Source organism: Lithobates pipiens, unplaced genomic scaffold, assembly GCF_037356315.1.
Source record: "Lithobates pipiens isolate NorthernLeopardFrog02 unplaced genomic scaffold, aLitPip1_a1.2 Scaffold_8, whole genome shotgun sequence".
Taxonomy (NCBI): domain Eukaryota; kingdom Metazoa; phylum Chordata; class Amphibia; order Anura; family Ranidae; genus Lithobates; species Lithobates pipiens.
Window position 1 is genome coordinate 23,750,591 of NW_027507903.1, and position 12,815 is coordinate 23,763,405.

The following is a 12,815-nucleotide window of genomic DNA, read 5'->3' on the forward strand; positions in this document are numbered from 1 at the left end:
TTTCTCTTGGACCAATGTAGCTATGTACTGTATATACCATACCTGGCTGATGCTCCTGTAATCACTGAAGCTAGAAATCCCTGAAATAGATAGTGCTGCTCCAGTGATCTCCACCAGCTTCTGAGTCCTGAGTGGCTGGCCTGCTGCTCTGTGAACACAAGAGGTCGGCTGCTTGGCACGGACACTATTCAAAGAATGCTTTGCATTTTCTGAATGAGTTTTCCTATAGGCCAAGGTGGAGAGGAACGGTAGTGATGTCACACTTTCCACCTCGTGCAATCAGATAATGCTTTGCATTTATTCAGAAAATGCAAAGCATTCTCTGAATGGAGCATCCATTCAGCCACTCGGCATGGGTTCTATAAGCAGGGGGAGATTGCTGAAGTAGCGGTCAAGCTTCCAGGTGGATTGGCCATGTATAGTATGTACATAGTTACAGTATCTTTCCAGACCTGAATAAAATGAATAAATTGCGGCGCTACCAAAAACTAAATTGAAATATATCAAAACACGTTATAGTGTAAAAAAATATATAAGGCAACCAAAGATGAGTGTAACTCACTCTAGTGATAGAAGTGCAATGTGAGGCAATATATAATATAGCATCTAATGAACTGATAAATGTGCATAAATAATCTAGGACAATAGATAACGTGACATCTGATACAATGAAAAATGTGCATACATAATCAAACAATCATGCATGAAATGATGACCCAATCCACAAATGCAAAAAAAGGGTTACTACAAAAACATGTGCAAACAATGCAATAATAAATAGTGCTCTTCAAAAAAAGTCCATGTACTTTCTTCGTGAGCATATAACAAAGTCCATGCATAAAGTAAAAGGTGACTCTCAAACACGTGGCTATCCACCGACTAACTTCAGTGCAAAGCTTGTGCACCACCAGTTTCCCCCAGCCTCTCACCTCAAATGCTTAGTATACAAGCTCAGTATGAAAGCATAAGCAGATCCATCCTTATCCGTCCAGCAACGCAAATGCCCCTGTACATATACGGTTAATCCTTTCCCGGGTACTTCAAATAGATCCCAGTATAGCAGGCGGTACATAAAGCATGGAACAAAAGGACAGGGGGGCTCTCATGTGTAGTATTCAATAAAAGCACTTTAATAACGAAAATCTTCACTTACATTCAAGTAGAAACCAGCATATAACGTAAACACGATCGAAAACTTCCGGTCTCGGTATGCGACCGGAAGTGTTGAGTGTAACACCACAGCTCCTTCCCTGACGCGTTGCGTCACGATCTCGTGACTTTGATATATTTCAATTTAGTTTTTGGTAGCGCCGCAATTTATTCATTTTATTCATTTCCCCTTTGGTGCAGATATCACTATTTCTTTGCCGGCTGCTTCCACACATTTTTATTTATATATATTTATATATTTATGTTCACTATACACGCTTTGTAGTTCGCTTCTTTCCACACATTTAGTAGTGAGGTGTAGCGCATTAGTACTTTTTTATCATCTTTCCAGACCTAAACCCTATTGAGTATCTTTGGGGCATCCTCAAATGGAAGGCTGAGGAGCGCAAGGTCTCTAACATCAACCAGATTTGTGATGTCGTCATGGAGGAGTGGAAGAGGACTCCAGTGGCAACCTGTGAAGCTCTGGTGAACTCCATGCCCTAGAGCATGTATCTCCAAACTACGGCCCTCCAGCTGTTGTGGGACTACATGTCCCATGAAGCATTGTAAAACTTTGACATTCACAGACATGACTAGACCTGATGGGAATTGTAGTTCCAGAACAACTGGAGGACCATAGTTTGGAGACCCCTGCCCTAGAGGGTTAAGGCAGTGCTGGAAAATAATGGTGGCCACACAAAATATTGACACTTTGGGCCCAATTTGGATATTTTCACAATGGTTTAGACATTAATGGCTGTGTTTTTTTTGAGGGGGCAGCAAATTTACACTGTTATACAAGCTGTACCCTCACTACTTTACATTGTAGCAAAGTGTCATTTCTTCAGTGTTTTCACATGAAAAGATATAATAAAATATTTACAAAAATGTAAGGGGTGTACTCACTTTGAGATAGATAGAAGTGAGGCCGCGTACACACGGGCGGACTGTCCGCCCAACTAGGTTCGTCAAACAGTTTGACAAACAGTCCGTTCAAAATTAGCATGAACGGACTTGACCACACACGACGAACGAACAGTCTGCTGAAAACTTGCGCGATGACGTGAACGGCACGTACGACGGGACGAGAAATTCGACGTCCGATACACTGCAATGCAACCTTCGCCGTGTAAATTCTTTCTGAGCATGCGCGAGACTTAGTTTGCCGAACAAGCCTACACACGAGCGGACTGTCCGCTCAAACCAAGTTTCAGCAGACAGTCTTACGGAAATTCCGAAAAACTTTGTTCGTCAGACTGTCCGCTGAAACTGTCCGCTGAAGCCCACACACGAGCGGACTGTCCGCTGAAACACTGTTCAGCGGACAAAGTTGGGCGAACAGTCCGCCCGTGTGTACGCGGCCTTAGATACTGTATATTGGTCCAAGATTGACCAATGCAACTATATATAAAATGTTGATGTCTGGAATTGCTCTTTAAGCACAGTCAACATTTTGAAAGAATATGTAAACCCAACATTTCATATTCCTGATATGTGCCTGCTGTACCATGTACTTGTATGAAAAAGTATTACGAGTATTGTGTTCCTCAGAGTGTATACCGAGCACATTGGTGTGTACGGATAGCCGGACTGTACGGGTATGGAAGCACCGAAGGACGCTCCGCCTCCCAAGCAGCAGCCTATGATCTATATCTGTGGAGAATGCCACACAGAAAATGAGATAAAAGCCAGGGATCCCATCAGATGTAGAGAATGTGGTTACAGAATAATGTACAAGAAAAGAACAAAACGATTGGTTGTTTTTGATGCCCGTTGAATGAATGGACAACTTGTAATGCATTGTGGATATAATTATTTTTTATCACTCTATGCCTCTTTTTTTTTTTTTTTTGTGAAACATTTTTCAGCATGCATCTGTAAATTATAACAATTTGTAATAAAGGTTTGAAGCCCGGAAAAAAAAAAAAAAAAGAAAGAAAAAGTATTACCGTATTTTCTCTTTGTATTGCTTACTTTGTGTGAAATCCCTGGTGTTCCTACCAGTCCCTCTGCTTTCCTATCAAAAGCTGACCACAATAGGCATGATAGCTCAGCATGGATTCGTTGTGTTCTCCGATCAGACTTGTCCTGACATACCCCCCCCCCCATTATCAACCAGTCACTGGGAAGTTTAGTGTAATGCTGTTTCTCCTCCCACTAGCTTTCTAAGCTTCTCTTATGCAGCTGAGACAAAGGGTATGTGATCACTTATTAAAAAAAGGGGGAAAAGGGTATGAATATATTTTTTTCCAGCTATAAACAAATGTTTGCCTTTTCATTTCTTTTTTTAAGTGGATGAGTTGTTTTAAAGGGTGAAGGTTTGCATATACCGTATTTATCGGCGTATAACACGCACCCCAAGTTTAGGAGGGAATTTAAAAGAAAAAAACTTTTAGGAGGGAAGTTTAAGGAAAAAAACTTACATTTAAATGCCCATCAATGCAGCCTTGTGAGTGTCATTTGCAGCCTTGCATTGCAGCCTTGTCAGTCATTTGCAGCCTTGTCAATCATTTTCAGCCTTGCATTCCATTGCAGCCTTCCATTGCAGTCTTGCATTGCAACCTTCCATTGCAGGCTTGTCTCCTTGCCATTTTAAAAATGGCACCACCAGGTGGATGTCCTGTGTATCTCGGCGGCGCTCGTTTCTCGGCTGTTCTCGGCGGCTTTCCAGTATTTTTGGCCGCGCTCGGCCATTCTCGGCTATTTTCGGCCCTTCTTGCCTATTTTCGGCCACACTCGGCCATTCTCGGCGGCTTTAGGCTTTCAGAAAGCCTCCGAAAATAGCCGAGAACGGTCGAATATACCCGAGAACGGCCGAAAATACCTGAAAGCCGCCGAGAGCGGCAGAAAAGGTTAGGAAGGGCGGGGGATCAGCGTATAACACCCACCCCCGATTTCCCCCTGATTTTAAGGGGAAAAAAGTGTGTGTTATACGCCAATAAATACGGTACTTTAAATGTTATCTGTATGACAACAAACTTTCACCTTTTAGGTTCTGGTCCACTTTGATACGTTCACCTTTTTACACTTTTAAAATGCTTTATTTTTTATTGTAAAGTTGAAAAAAATCTTTATTGTCATATATGTCATATAAATCTGATCAACTATACTATCCATGTTAATGAAACAAATCAAATGTTTTTCCTAGGACATCCGACCTACAATCTTTGCTGTGTGTGAACATCGTGTTATTTCAATAAAAATGCATATATCACAGAGGCCAAAATCAAGCGCTGGATGACAAAACAATTCATTGAGAGCAAAATGTTTAAAAGACACGATCATTCCTTTGAATGCAGAAACAAATCCCCAAAGAGAAGTAAAAATTCGAGTTTGCTGTAGAATATCCTGAAAAGTGTGATAGTAATCTAATAAATATAGTCTGGAGAACCTTGACAAGTTTGTGGTATCTGCCAAAGTCAGCAAACCTCCCTTCCCAATGAAAATAAGGGAGCTCAAGCCTCAAGGACATTGCACTCACAAGTCATGTGACAGTGGAACTCTTAAGCCATGACCTTCACTACTGCCTCTTTGAGTGGACATCAAACACAAAAGAAAATATATCATAGCATTTAAGATCTGAAGTATCTTGATATTGTGTCACAATTTCTGATAAAAAAAATTTTGCTGCTTTTTTACAGCTTTCATTTCTCTAAAGCAGAGTAGATATGGAGAGAAAATTATGGCTGAAGTGAATGACACATAGGAGTTGATTTACTAAAACTGGAACGTGCAAAATCTGGTGCAGCTCTGCAGAGAAACCAATCAGCTTGCAGGTTTTTTTTGTCAAAGTGTAATTGAACAAACTGAAGTAAAAAGCTGATTGGCTACCCATGCAGAGCTGCACCAGATTTCGCACTGTCCAGTTTTAGTAAATCAACCCCATAATATCTGTCTAAGGAGCACCATGAAAGGTATAACCCTTTTAAGGGGTCAGTCTATTTAACCATGGGGTACATACATAGAAATATAACAATACAGGTCAGCAAAACTATTTTGAGCGTCCTGGCTAGCTTGCTTTCAGTCCTAACCTTGCTGATATATTGAGTGTCAAGGCCTGGACTTGAATATGGGACCTGCTGTGTCTAGAAATAGGCTATCTAAGGTGCTGGACAGCACTCTGCCTGATCCATTGGACAACCCTACCTTGCGCCTTGATTTTGGCTGAACCTTGAACTCTTTGCTCCTCCCATGAACTTTCTGGTGTAAGCCATGTCTCTGAACCTTCAGCCTCGAGCTACCTCTATTGCTACTTGGAATCGACCTTGGCGTGTGACCCCAACTCCAAAACTCTTCTCCTGCAGCAACCTTGGCTTGTGACCCTGACTATGAAACACTTTTCCTGCACCGACCTTGGCTTGTGACCCCGACACTGATCATCGATCTTTCAGACAATTCATCCTCTTAAGAACTTGAATTGTGCTTAGCCTAATGTTATCGGCCATTGGTCTCCACTCACTATAGGTATTCTCCTAACACTGAGTGTCTCTTGTGCCGCGTACACACGATCGAATTGTATGACGTACTTAGTCCGTCATACAATCCGGCGGACAATCCGGCGGACTTTCTACCGAACGGACTTGGCCACACACGGATACACAAACAGTCCGACGAAAGCTTGCGCGATGACGTACAGCACGTACGACGGGACTAGAAATAGGAAGTCCAAGACACAGGAAAGCACCCTTTGGGCTCCTTCTGCTGACTTTGCGTTAGTGGAAGTTTGGTTAGAGACGATTCGCGCTTTTCAGACTTCAGCTTAATTCGTCCGTTATTTTTTATTTTATTTTTATTCTCGAATTGGAATATTAATCATAAGATGAGGATGAATAAAGACATTTGTGATAACTCTGTGTGAATATAAGCAGCAAAGCAACTTCACTTTTCTCGCATTATGAAGAAGAAAAGAATGTGCTATATTAAAAGATCACAAAATTAGCAGCATGACAAATATGCTAGCTTCAATACGAACACTAGTTTCACAAGACAGAACGCTTCCGCCCTGTAAATCCTTTCTGGGCATGCGCCATTCTTAGTCCGTCGGACTAGCATACTGACGAACATATTGTCCGCTGAAACCAAAGTACGACGGGAAGATTGGTGTGCAAACCAACCTTCTTAGTACTCCGGACTTCACGCTGAAAAAGTCAGCTGAAGCCCACACACGAGCGGATTGTCCGTTGAAATGCGTTTCAACGGACTAAGTACGTCATACAATTCGATCGTGTGTACGCGGCATTGGTCTGTACCAGTCAGAAGAACCCCACTGACAGTTTCCCAATGTCTTATTATTATTATTATATAGGTTTTATATAGTGCATATATACAACATGAGGGCAGACATTACAATTACATTACAATTTGGTACAAGAGGAATTCTGTCTGATTTACAGCCTGTCCACTCAGGCACATACAGGCTTGGACAACACTCTCAGTATGTCCCATTTACATGATGCTTCTATAGCACTGGCCTACACAGGACTACCTATCTGCATACAGTCTATTCCATCTGTGGGCCAAACTCAGCTGTAATCAAATGCATTTCATAATTTGGCTACCAGTTTGCTATCAGCACTAGGGATGAGCCGAACACCCCCCGGTTCGGTTCGCACCAGAACTTTCGAACGGACCCCACGTTCGTTACGAATGTTAGAACCCCATTGAAGTCTATGGGACTCGAACGTTCGAAATGGAAAGTGCTAATTTTAACGGCTAATATGCAAGATACTGTCCTAAAAAGGGTTTGGGGACCTGGCTCCTGCCCCAGGGGACATGGGTCAATGCAAAAAAAAGTTTTAAAAACGGCCGTTTTGGCGGGAGCACTGATTTTAATGACGATTAAAGTGAAAAAAAAAAGTGAAATATTCCTTTAAATATGGTGCCTGGGGGGTGTCTGTAGTATGCCTGTGAAGTGCCACGTGTTTCCCGTGTTTAGAACAGTCCCTGCACAAAATGACATTAAACGGAAATAACACCATTTAAAACTGCTTGCGGTTTTAATGTTATATCTGGTTCCTGCAATATGGTTGAAAATCATTGAGAAAAATGGCATGGGTAGCCCTCCCTGCCCATTACCAGCCTATTTGGGTCTTGTACGCATATTAAGGGGAACCCTGTACCCATATTAAAAAAAGGAAATGCGTGTGGCCCCCAGGCCCTATATACTCAGAACAGCAGTATACAAGCGGTGCAAACAAGACAGGGACTGTGTAGGTTTGTTGTGTTAAGTTGAATCTGTTTGTAATTTTCAACTGGTACATTTTTAAAGTGTAGCTCCAGTCAAAAAAACTATTTTTAAGCTTTTTGGAAAACATAGGGAAGGGTTATCACCCCTGTATAATTTGTTTTGTCGTCCATCTTTTTTCATCTCACTTGCTGCTGTCTGATGTTTGAAAGTAGGGGCCTGCCATATATGCTCTGCAGAAATGGCGGAACAAGGTGTTGGTTTTGCCACAACATTGTAAGCCCTCAAAGTGACTCTTGGTGGGCGCTGGAGCGCCCTGCTGTGAACGATTATATCAAGAATTGTAATTACATGCCATTGTTGAACAGTGGTAGAAAAATTGACCTTTGGTGGTTGTGGTGCTGGTGCCACAACACTATAAGTCCTCACCGTTACTCTGGGTGGGCACAGGAAGGGGCCCTCCTGTGAAATATTATATCAAGATTTGTAATTACATGTCCCTGTTAAACAGGGGCAGAAAAATTTGGCCTTAGGCACTGCTGCTGGTGCCACCACACTGCAACCTCTTCCATATACTCTAGTTTTATTGCTGGAATTAGCCCTGCTGCAAAGCATTGCATCAAAAATTGTACTTAAACGCCCCTGTTAAACAGGGGCAGAAAAATTGGGCCTTAGGCTGAGGTGAATATCGCGGTGTATACTGCGGTCAGGGCACGCAGACAATAACCAGAAAACAGCAGAGATAAAGGGGTATATACAGATGTATACTGTGCTGTGCTGGAGGCACACACAACTTTCAATAACTCCTGCAGATGGCAATTGGGCTCAAATAGAGAACAGCTATGTAGGTGGATTATAGCGGTATGTACTGGGTACAGAGCACGCAGACAGCACGCACTATCTCCTAACACTACTGACTGCAAGCTCTATTATTAAAGATAGATCACTAGCTATATAGGTGAGGTGAATATAGTGGTGTATACTGCGGTCAGGGCACAGACAATAACCACTACACAAAAGCAAGATAGGAAATCAGCCAAAAACGATCGGTGTGTAACTGTGTTGAAGGTACACAGAACACCCACTGCTTCAGATGCCAACACACTACACGAGGCCGCCTCAAAGGCGGCCTTATATAGTGTGGGGCGTGCACTACACAGCCTGAGCTATGATTGGCCACAGGCATCCTGCCTGTGGCCAATCATGGCTCTCCTCGCTGCTGGCGCTGCGATTGGCCAAGCATGCGGGGTCACAGTGCATGCTTGGCCAATCATGATCCAGCAATGCACTGCGCCATCGCAGTGCATTGTGGGCCGTGCGCGCCACACGAATTTTGACGCGAACGGACCAAGAGTTCGGATTTCGCCGAACGGACGAACAGCCAATGTTCGAGTCGAACGTACGTTCGACTCGAACACGAAGCTCATCCCTAATCAGCACATTTTCTTTGTAAAAACTCTCTCTCAGTGTCCCTCACTATATCTATACTCATAAAGCCACTGCTCTTCACTCAATACATCCATTCATTTTCCTTTTTCCCAAAATATAAACCAAACCATGGCAATATAAAGTGACTGGAAATGTATAGAACAGCCTTTATGAACCTTTTTATTTCAGAGGAACACTTAAAATAATTTCAGGGCTTGGGGAACTCCTGATAAAACAAATTAATTGTCAGTGAAAGGAAAAAAAATGCCCCTTACATTGGTGGTCAGTGGGAAGAATGCCACGCTTGTAGATAGCTAAAAAAAAAGTATTGGTGTCATGGCACTGACATCAGTGAACTATACAGACACATTCAAATGGGGGGCGAGGGGGGGGGGGGAATCAGCCCCATCAACCCAAGGAATCCTCTAGCAACATCTGGAGGAACCCAAGGTTCTGCAGAACCCTGGTTGAGGATGGTTATTATAGAAGCAAAGACTGAACTGGGTCATGTGTCTTCAACCTTTAATTAGACTTAACTGGACTTATGGCTCCAGCCATCAGTGGGCTGATAATATTAAGATATTTATATAAAACTGTTGGATGCAGACTCTCATCTGCAGGATTTTAAGTTGAGATGGCCCAAGGTGGTTTGAAGGCTTCAGTCACAAAAGGTTTATTGCAGACCCAAGGGGCGACTTGGAATGTCCACTGAAAAAGAAAAAAGGGAGGCGGGAGATCCCTTATAATGTAGTGAGTGAATTGAATTGGATGAATACCTTAACATAGTTTTTCATTGAAATAAACCAAAATTGTACTTACAGTCACCTATCTGATGGGGTGCCTTACTGGGGGAGTTGGGCTTTGAATTGGATTGAGCAACATTTTTTTGTCTCAGATCTGATCTTTTCTTTTATTACTTAGAGCCTACTCACAGTTCTCTTATCTTTCTCCCTTTTTCCCCTTTTCTCTTTTTTTGTATTGAACTTTGTATGTTTAGACAATGGAGGATGTTGAACTTTTTTGCCTGAAGACCAATGTAGACTTCATATGGAACTGCGTCTACTGTTTCTTGCTCCTGGCAACTTGTTGAACGAGCTTTGTTATTTTGCTATGTTGGACACATCTTTATTCTGTTTGATGAACCAGATATTTATCAGTATGTTGAAACTGTCTTCCGCATTACTCTCAATAAAAATGATGGAAACAGAAATAAACAAAATTTGCCTTACACCTGTTTAAGTTGCGGTGATACTGTAGGGTAGAAACACTCAACCTGCAGTGAGCGCAAGTGGAGTATACTTTGTCTTCGCGCAGTGATGCAAAGTTCAGTCTCAATCCCACAGTGGTCCCAATCCTGGCTCTCTCTATAGGGTTCCCAACGTGGGGCTGAATCAGATAAGAAGAAGCCTAAAAAGATCAGTTGGTAATCCAATCAGTAGAGGTGCCCATTGATGTACGCTGCAGCATAGATGTGAGTTATCTTGGTTAGCTGAACATAAAATAACTTAATTACACCAAAACATGAATTGTAATACATCTATTTGATGTGCTGCTAACCAAGATGACTCCAATCTATTTTTTAAGTGGTTGTAAAGACTCCTGGCCTCAGTGAGAGCATGGGGGGGGGGGGGGGGGGGAGACATTGGTTTAATCGCTGCTGTCAATCAAATCCAGTAACGAGGAAGTAGGAGGCAGGGCTACACTGTGTGTGCCAATAGATGCACACAGTGTGGCTCAGGATTAAGACAGCATGAATTACTCGTAAGGCAAGAGGAACTAGGAGTGCTGGCAGGGTAACCTAAAAGAGTAGGACCAGGGTTGCTCTGTACAGAGCAGATAAGTAGACCATGTTTGTTATAAAAAAAAAATGATCCTTTACAAATTTACAATTACTTTAGACATATGGCAATGGGTAGGAAAAACAGGTATATAAGTGCTACAACCTTCCCATATAACAGCTCCGCCCGCTGCTTAGACCTCAAGGCTGCAGACACCTCCAACATACCAGAATAAGGAAAGGGATGGTCGGCATTCAGGATGACATCCAAAAAATAGTATTCCTTTATTGGAAAGACATGTACAATTGTGTAACAACAGCCTACTCATTTTGGATGTTAGCAGTTAGTCATGGCTGTTTTTTCAGCATTGTATATGTCTGTTCAATAAAAGAATACTATTTTTTGGATGTCATCCAGAGTGCTGACCATCCCTTTCCTTATTCTGATATGTCAGTGGTTGCCTCTGCCAATTAGATTACTGGTGGGTCTTTAGACATCTTCCTACTTACTAGACTCTCATCCAGTTCTCAAAAAATAATTTGTGGCATGCTGTATATGTTATAATGTACAGCGGGGGTGCCCAACCTGTGGCCGCAGAGCACCCAGATGTGGCCTATGACCTCCTGTCTGGGATGGCAGGTTGGTAAGCCCAGATCACAGATTACCAACCCACCATCCCAGAGCATTAGTGTGAATGGAGCCGGCAGTAGAGGAAGCAAGCGGCTGTGGAGCAGAGCTGCATAAGTCAATGCTTCCTGTATAGCACCAGCTCCTGTCATAGGCGGAGTGATACCAAATGCACTCCGCCTGGGACAGCAACAGCTGCCAATACCTAAATGGAATACTGTTATAAAAGTCAGTTTATTACTAAAATCACACTGTAGATACAGTATGGGCATATCTGTTCTGCAATGGTTACTGGGCTGCTTGCAAACTGATCACCTGCAGGTTACCTGCACTGAGCTATTGACTTCTGTTATTACCTGTGGGTCTGGTGCACTTTCTGAAAGTGCACCAAAACTCCTGAAAGGAGAGGTATGGGAATCAGTTTTTTTCCCCCCATTATACTTACTTAGGTGGATGCAGCTTTGGTCCGATGCACTGAGAACCGGGCCATTGAACACTGCTTATGGCTCAGTTCTCTGGGCTCCCCGAGCAGAAAGCTGCTGACTGTCAATCAGTCCAGGCACCTGGCAGATCCAGATTCCCAAAGTCGGGATGACGTGTGTCTGGACTGATATTGGTGACGTCAGCAGAGAGCGGACTTCCGACCGCTCTCTGCTGAAAATGGGTCACGGTAGTGCAAAACGAATTGCACTCCTGTGACTCATAGGAGAAGCCCAGCCAAACAAGCTCAAGCTGGACTTCTCCTTGAATGCAGAAATTGTGGTATGCTTTCAGAAAGTGCACCACACCTGCAGGATATAATAGAAGTCTATGGCAAAGTGCAGCTAACCTGCAGGGAAGCCACGGGTATAGGTAAACCACAGCACATTGATGTGAGATCAGCCCTAGGCCCCTTTCCCTCAATTGGCCCAATCAGTCCACCTGTCCTTTTTTTCAGGTGGACCCAATCAGACCCTCCATTCATCTCTATGGAGCTGCAGATGTAAACGGACTTGTGTCTGTATACACCCGCCAATCCGATCCGCTGAAAAAAAAAACAGAAGGGGATACACCCATTTTAGCTTGGCTGATCGGACTGAAAGGCCCATAGAGTAGAGTGGGCTTTGTCAGGGCTGGACTGGGACAAAAATTTGGCCCTGGGCTTCATCATGACCGGCCTACTTTCATTTTGAGTGTCTCCATCAGCACTTCCCCTTACATCAGAGTGTCCTCCCTCTCCTCCTCCTCCCACGTGTACTCAATTTTGAAGGCAGCTTCTCGTTCCTCTCTCCAGTCATGTGACAAGTGATAAGGGGAGAGAGGATGGAACGTTTGCCAGCTGTCTATCTCCCCCTGCGGGCTGGAGGGAGCAGAAGGGCTAATGCTCTCTCCAGCAAGTTACGGCAGCTACTCCACCTAACAGGAGTGAAATCGCGATCACTCACTGTCAGAGAGGAGCGGCTCCAGGACTGCACCTGACCGGCCCACTGAGCCATCGGCCGACTGGGAAACTTCCTGTAGTCCCGATGGCCAGTACATGCCTGGGCTTTGTCCATGTCCGCTTAGCATATGCGTATTCTCCACACTCCGCTCATTGTAGCCTGTTACCAAGTCACTTAAGTGGTCCTCATTCTTCAAAAGAATGGACACCCCTGCTGTACAGTATG

General features: G+C 43.5%; 1 protein-coding gene across 1 annotated transcript; it reads left to right on the forward strand.

The window, feature by feature from the left end:
• The first annotated feature begins 2,692 nt into the window (after positions 1-2,692).
• LOC143963023 (DNA-directed RNA polymerases I, II, and III subunit RPABC4) lies at positions 2,693-2,998 on the forward strand. Its single transcript, XM_077472567.1, has one exon. It carries the CDS (start codon positions 2,753-2,755, stop codon positions 2,927-2,929), a length of 177 nt encoding a protein of 58 aa, XP_077328693.1. The 5' UTR covers positions 2,693-2,752; the 3' UTR covers positions 2,930-2,998.
• Positions 2,999-12,815: the final 9,817 nt, after the last annotated feature.

Bases quoted from the DNA above. Each gene is read 5' to 3' on its own strand.
- LOC143963023 (XM_077472567.1), top strand. From the start codon at position 2,753: ATGGAAGCACCGAAGGACGCTCCGCCTCCCAAGCAGCAGCCTATGATC.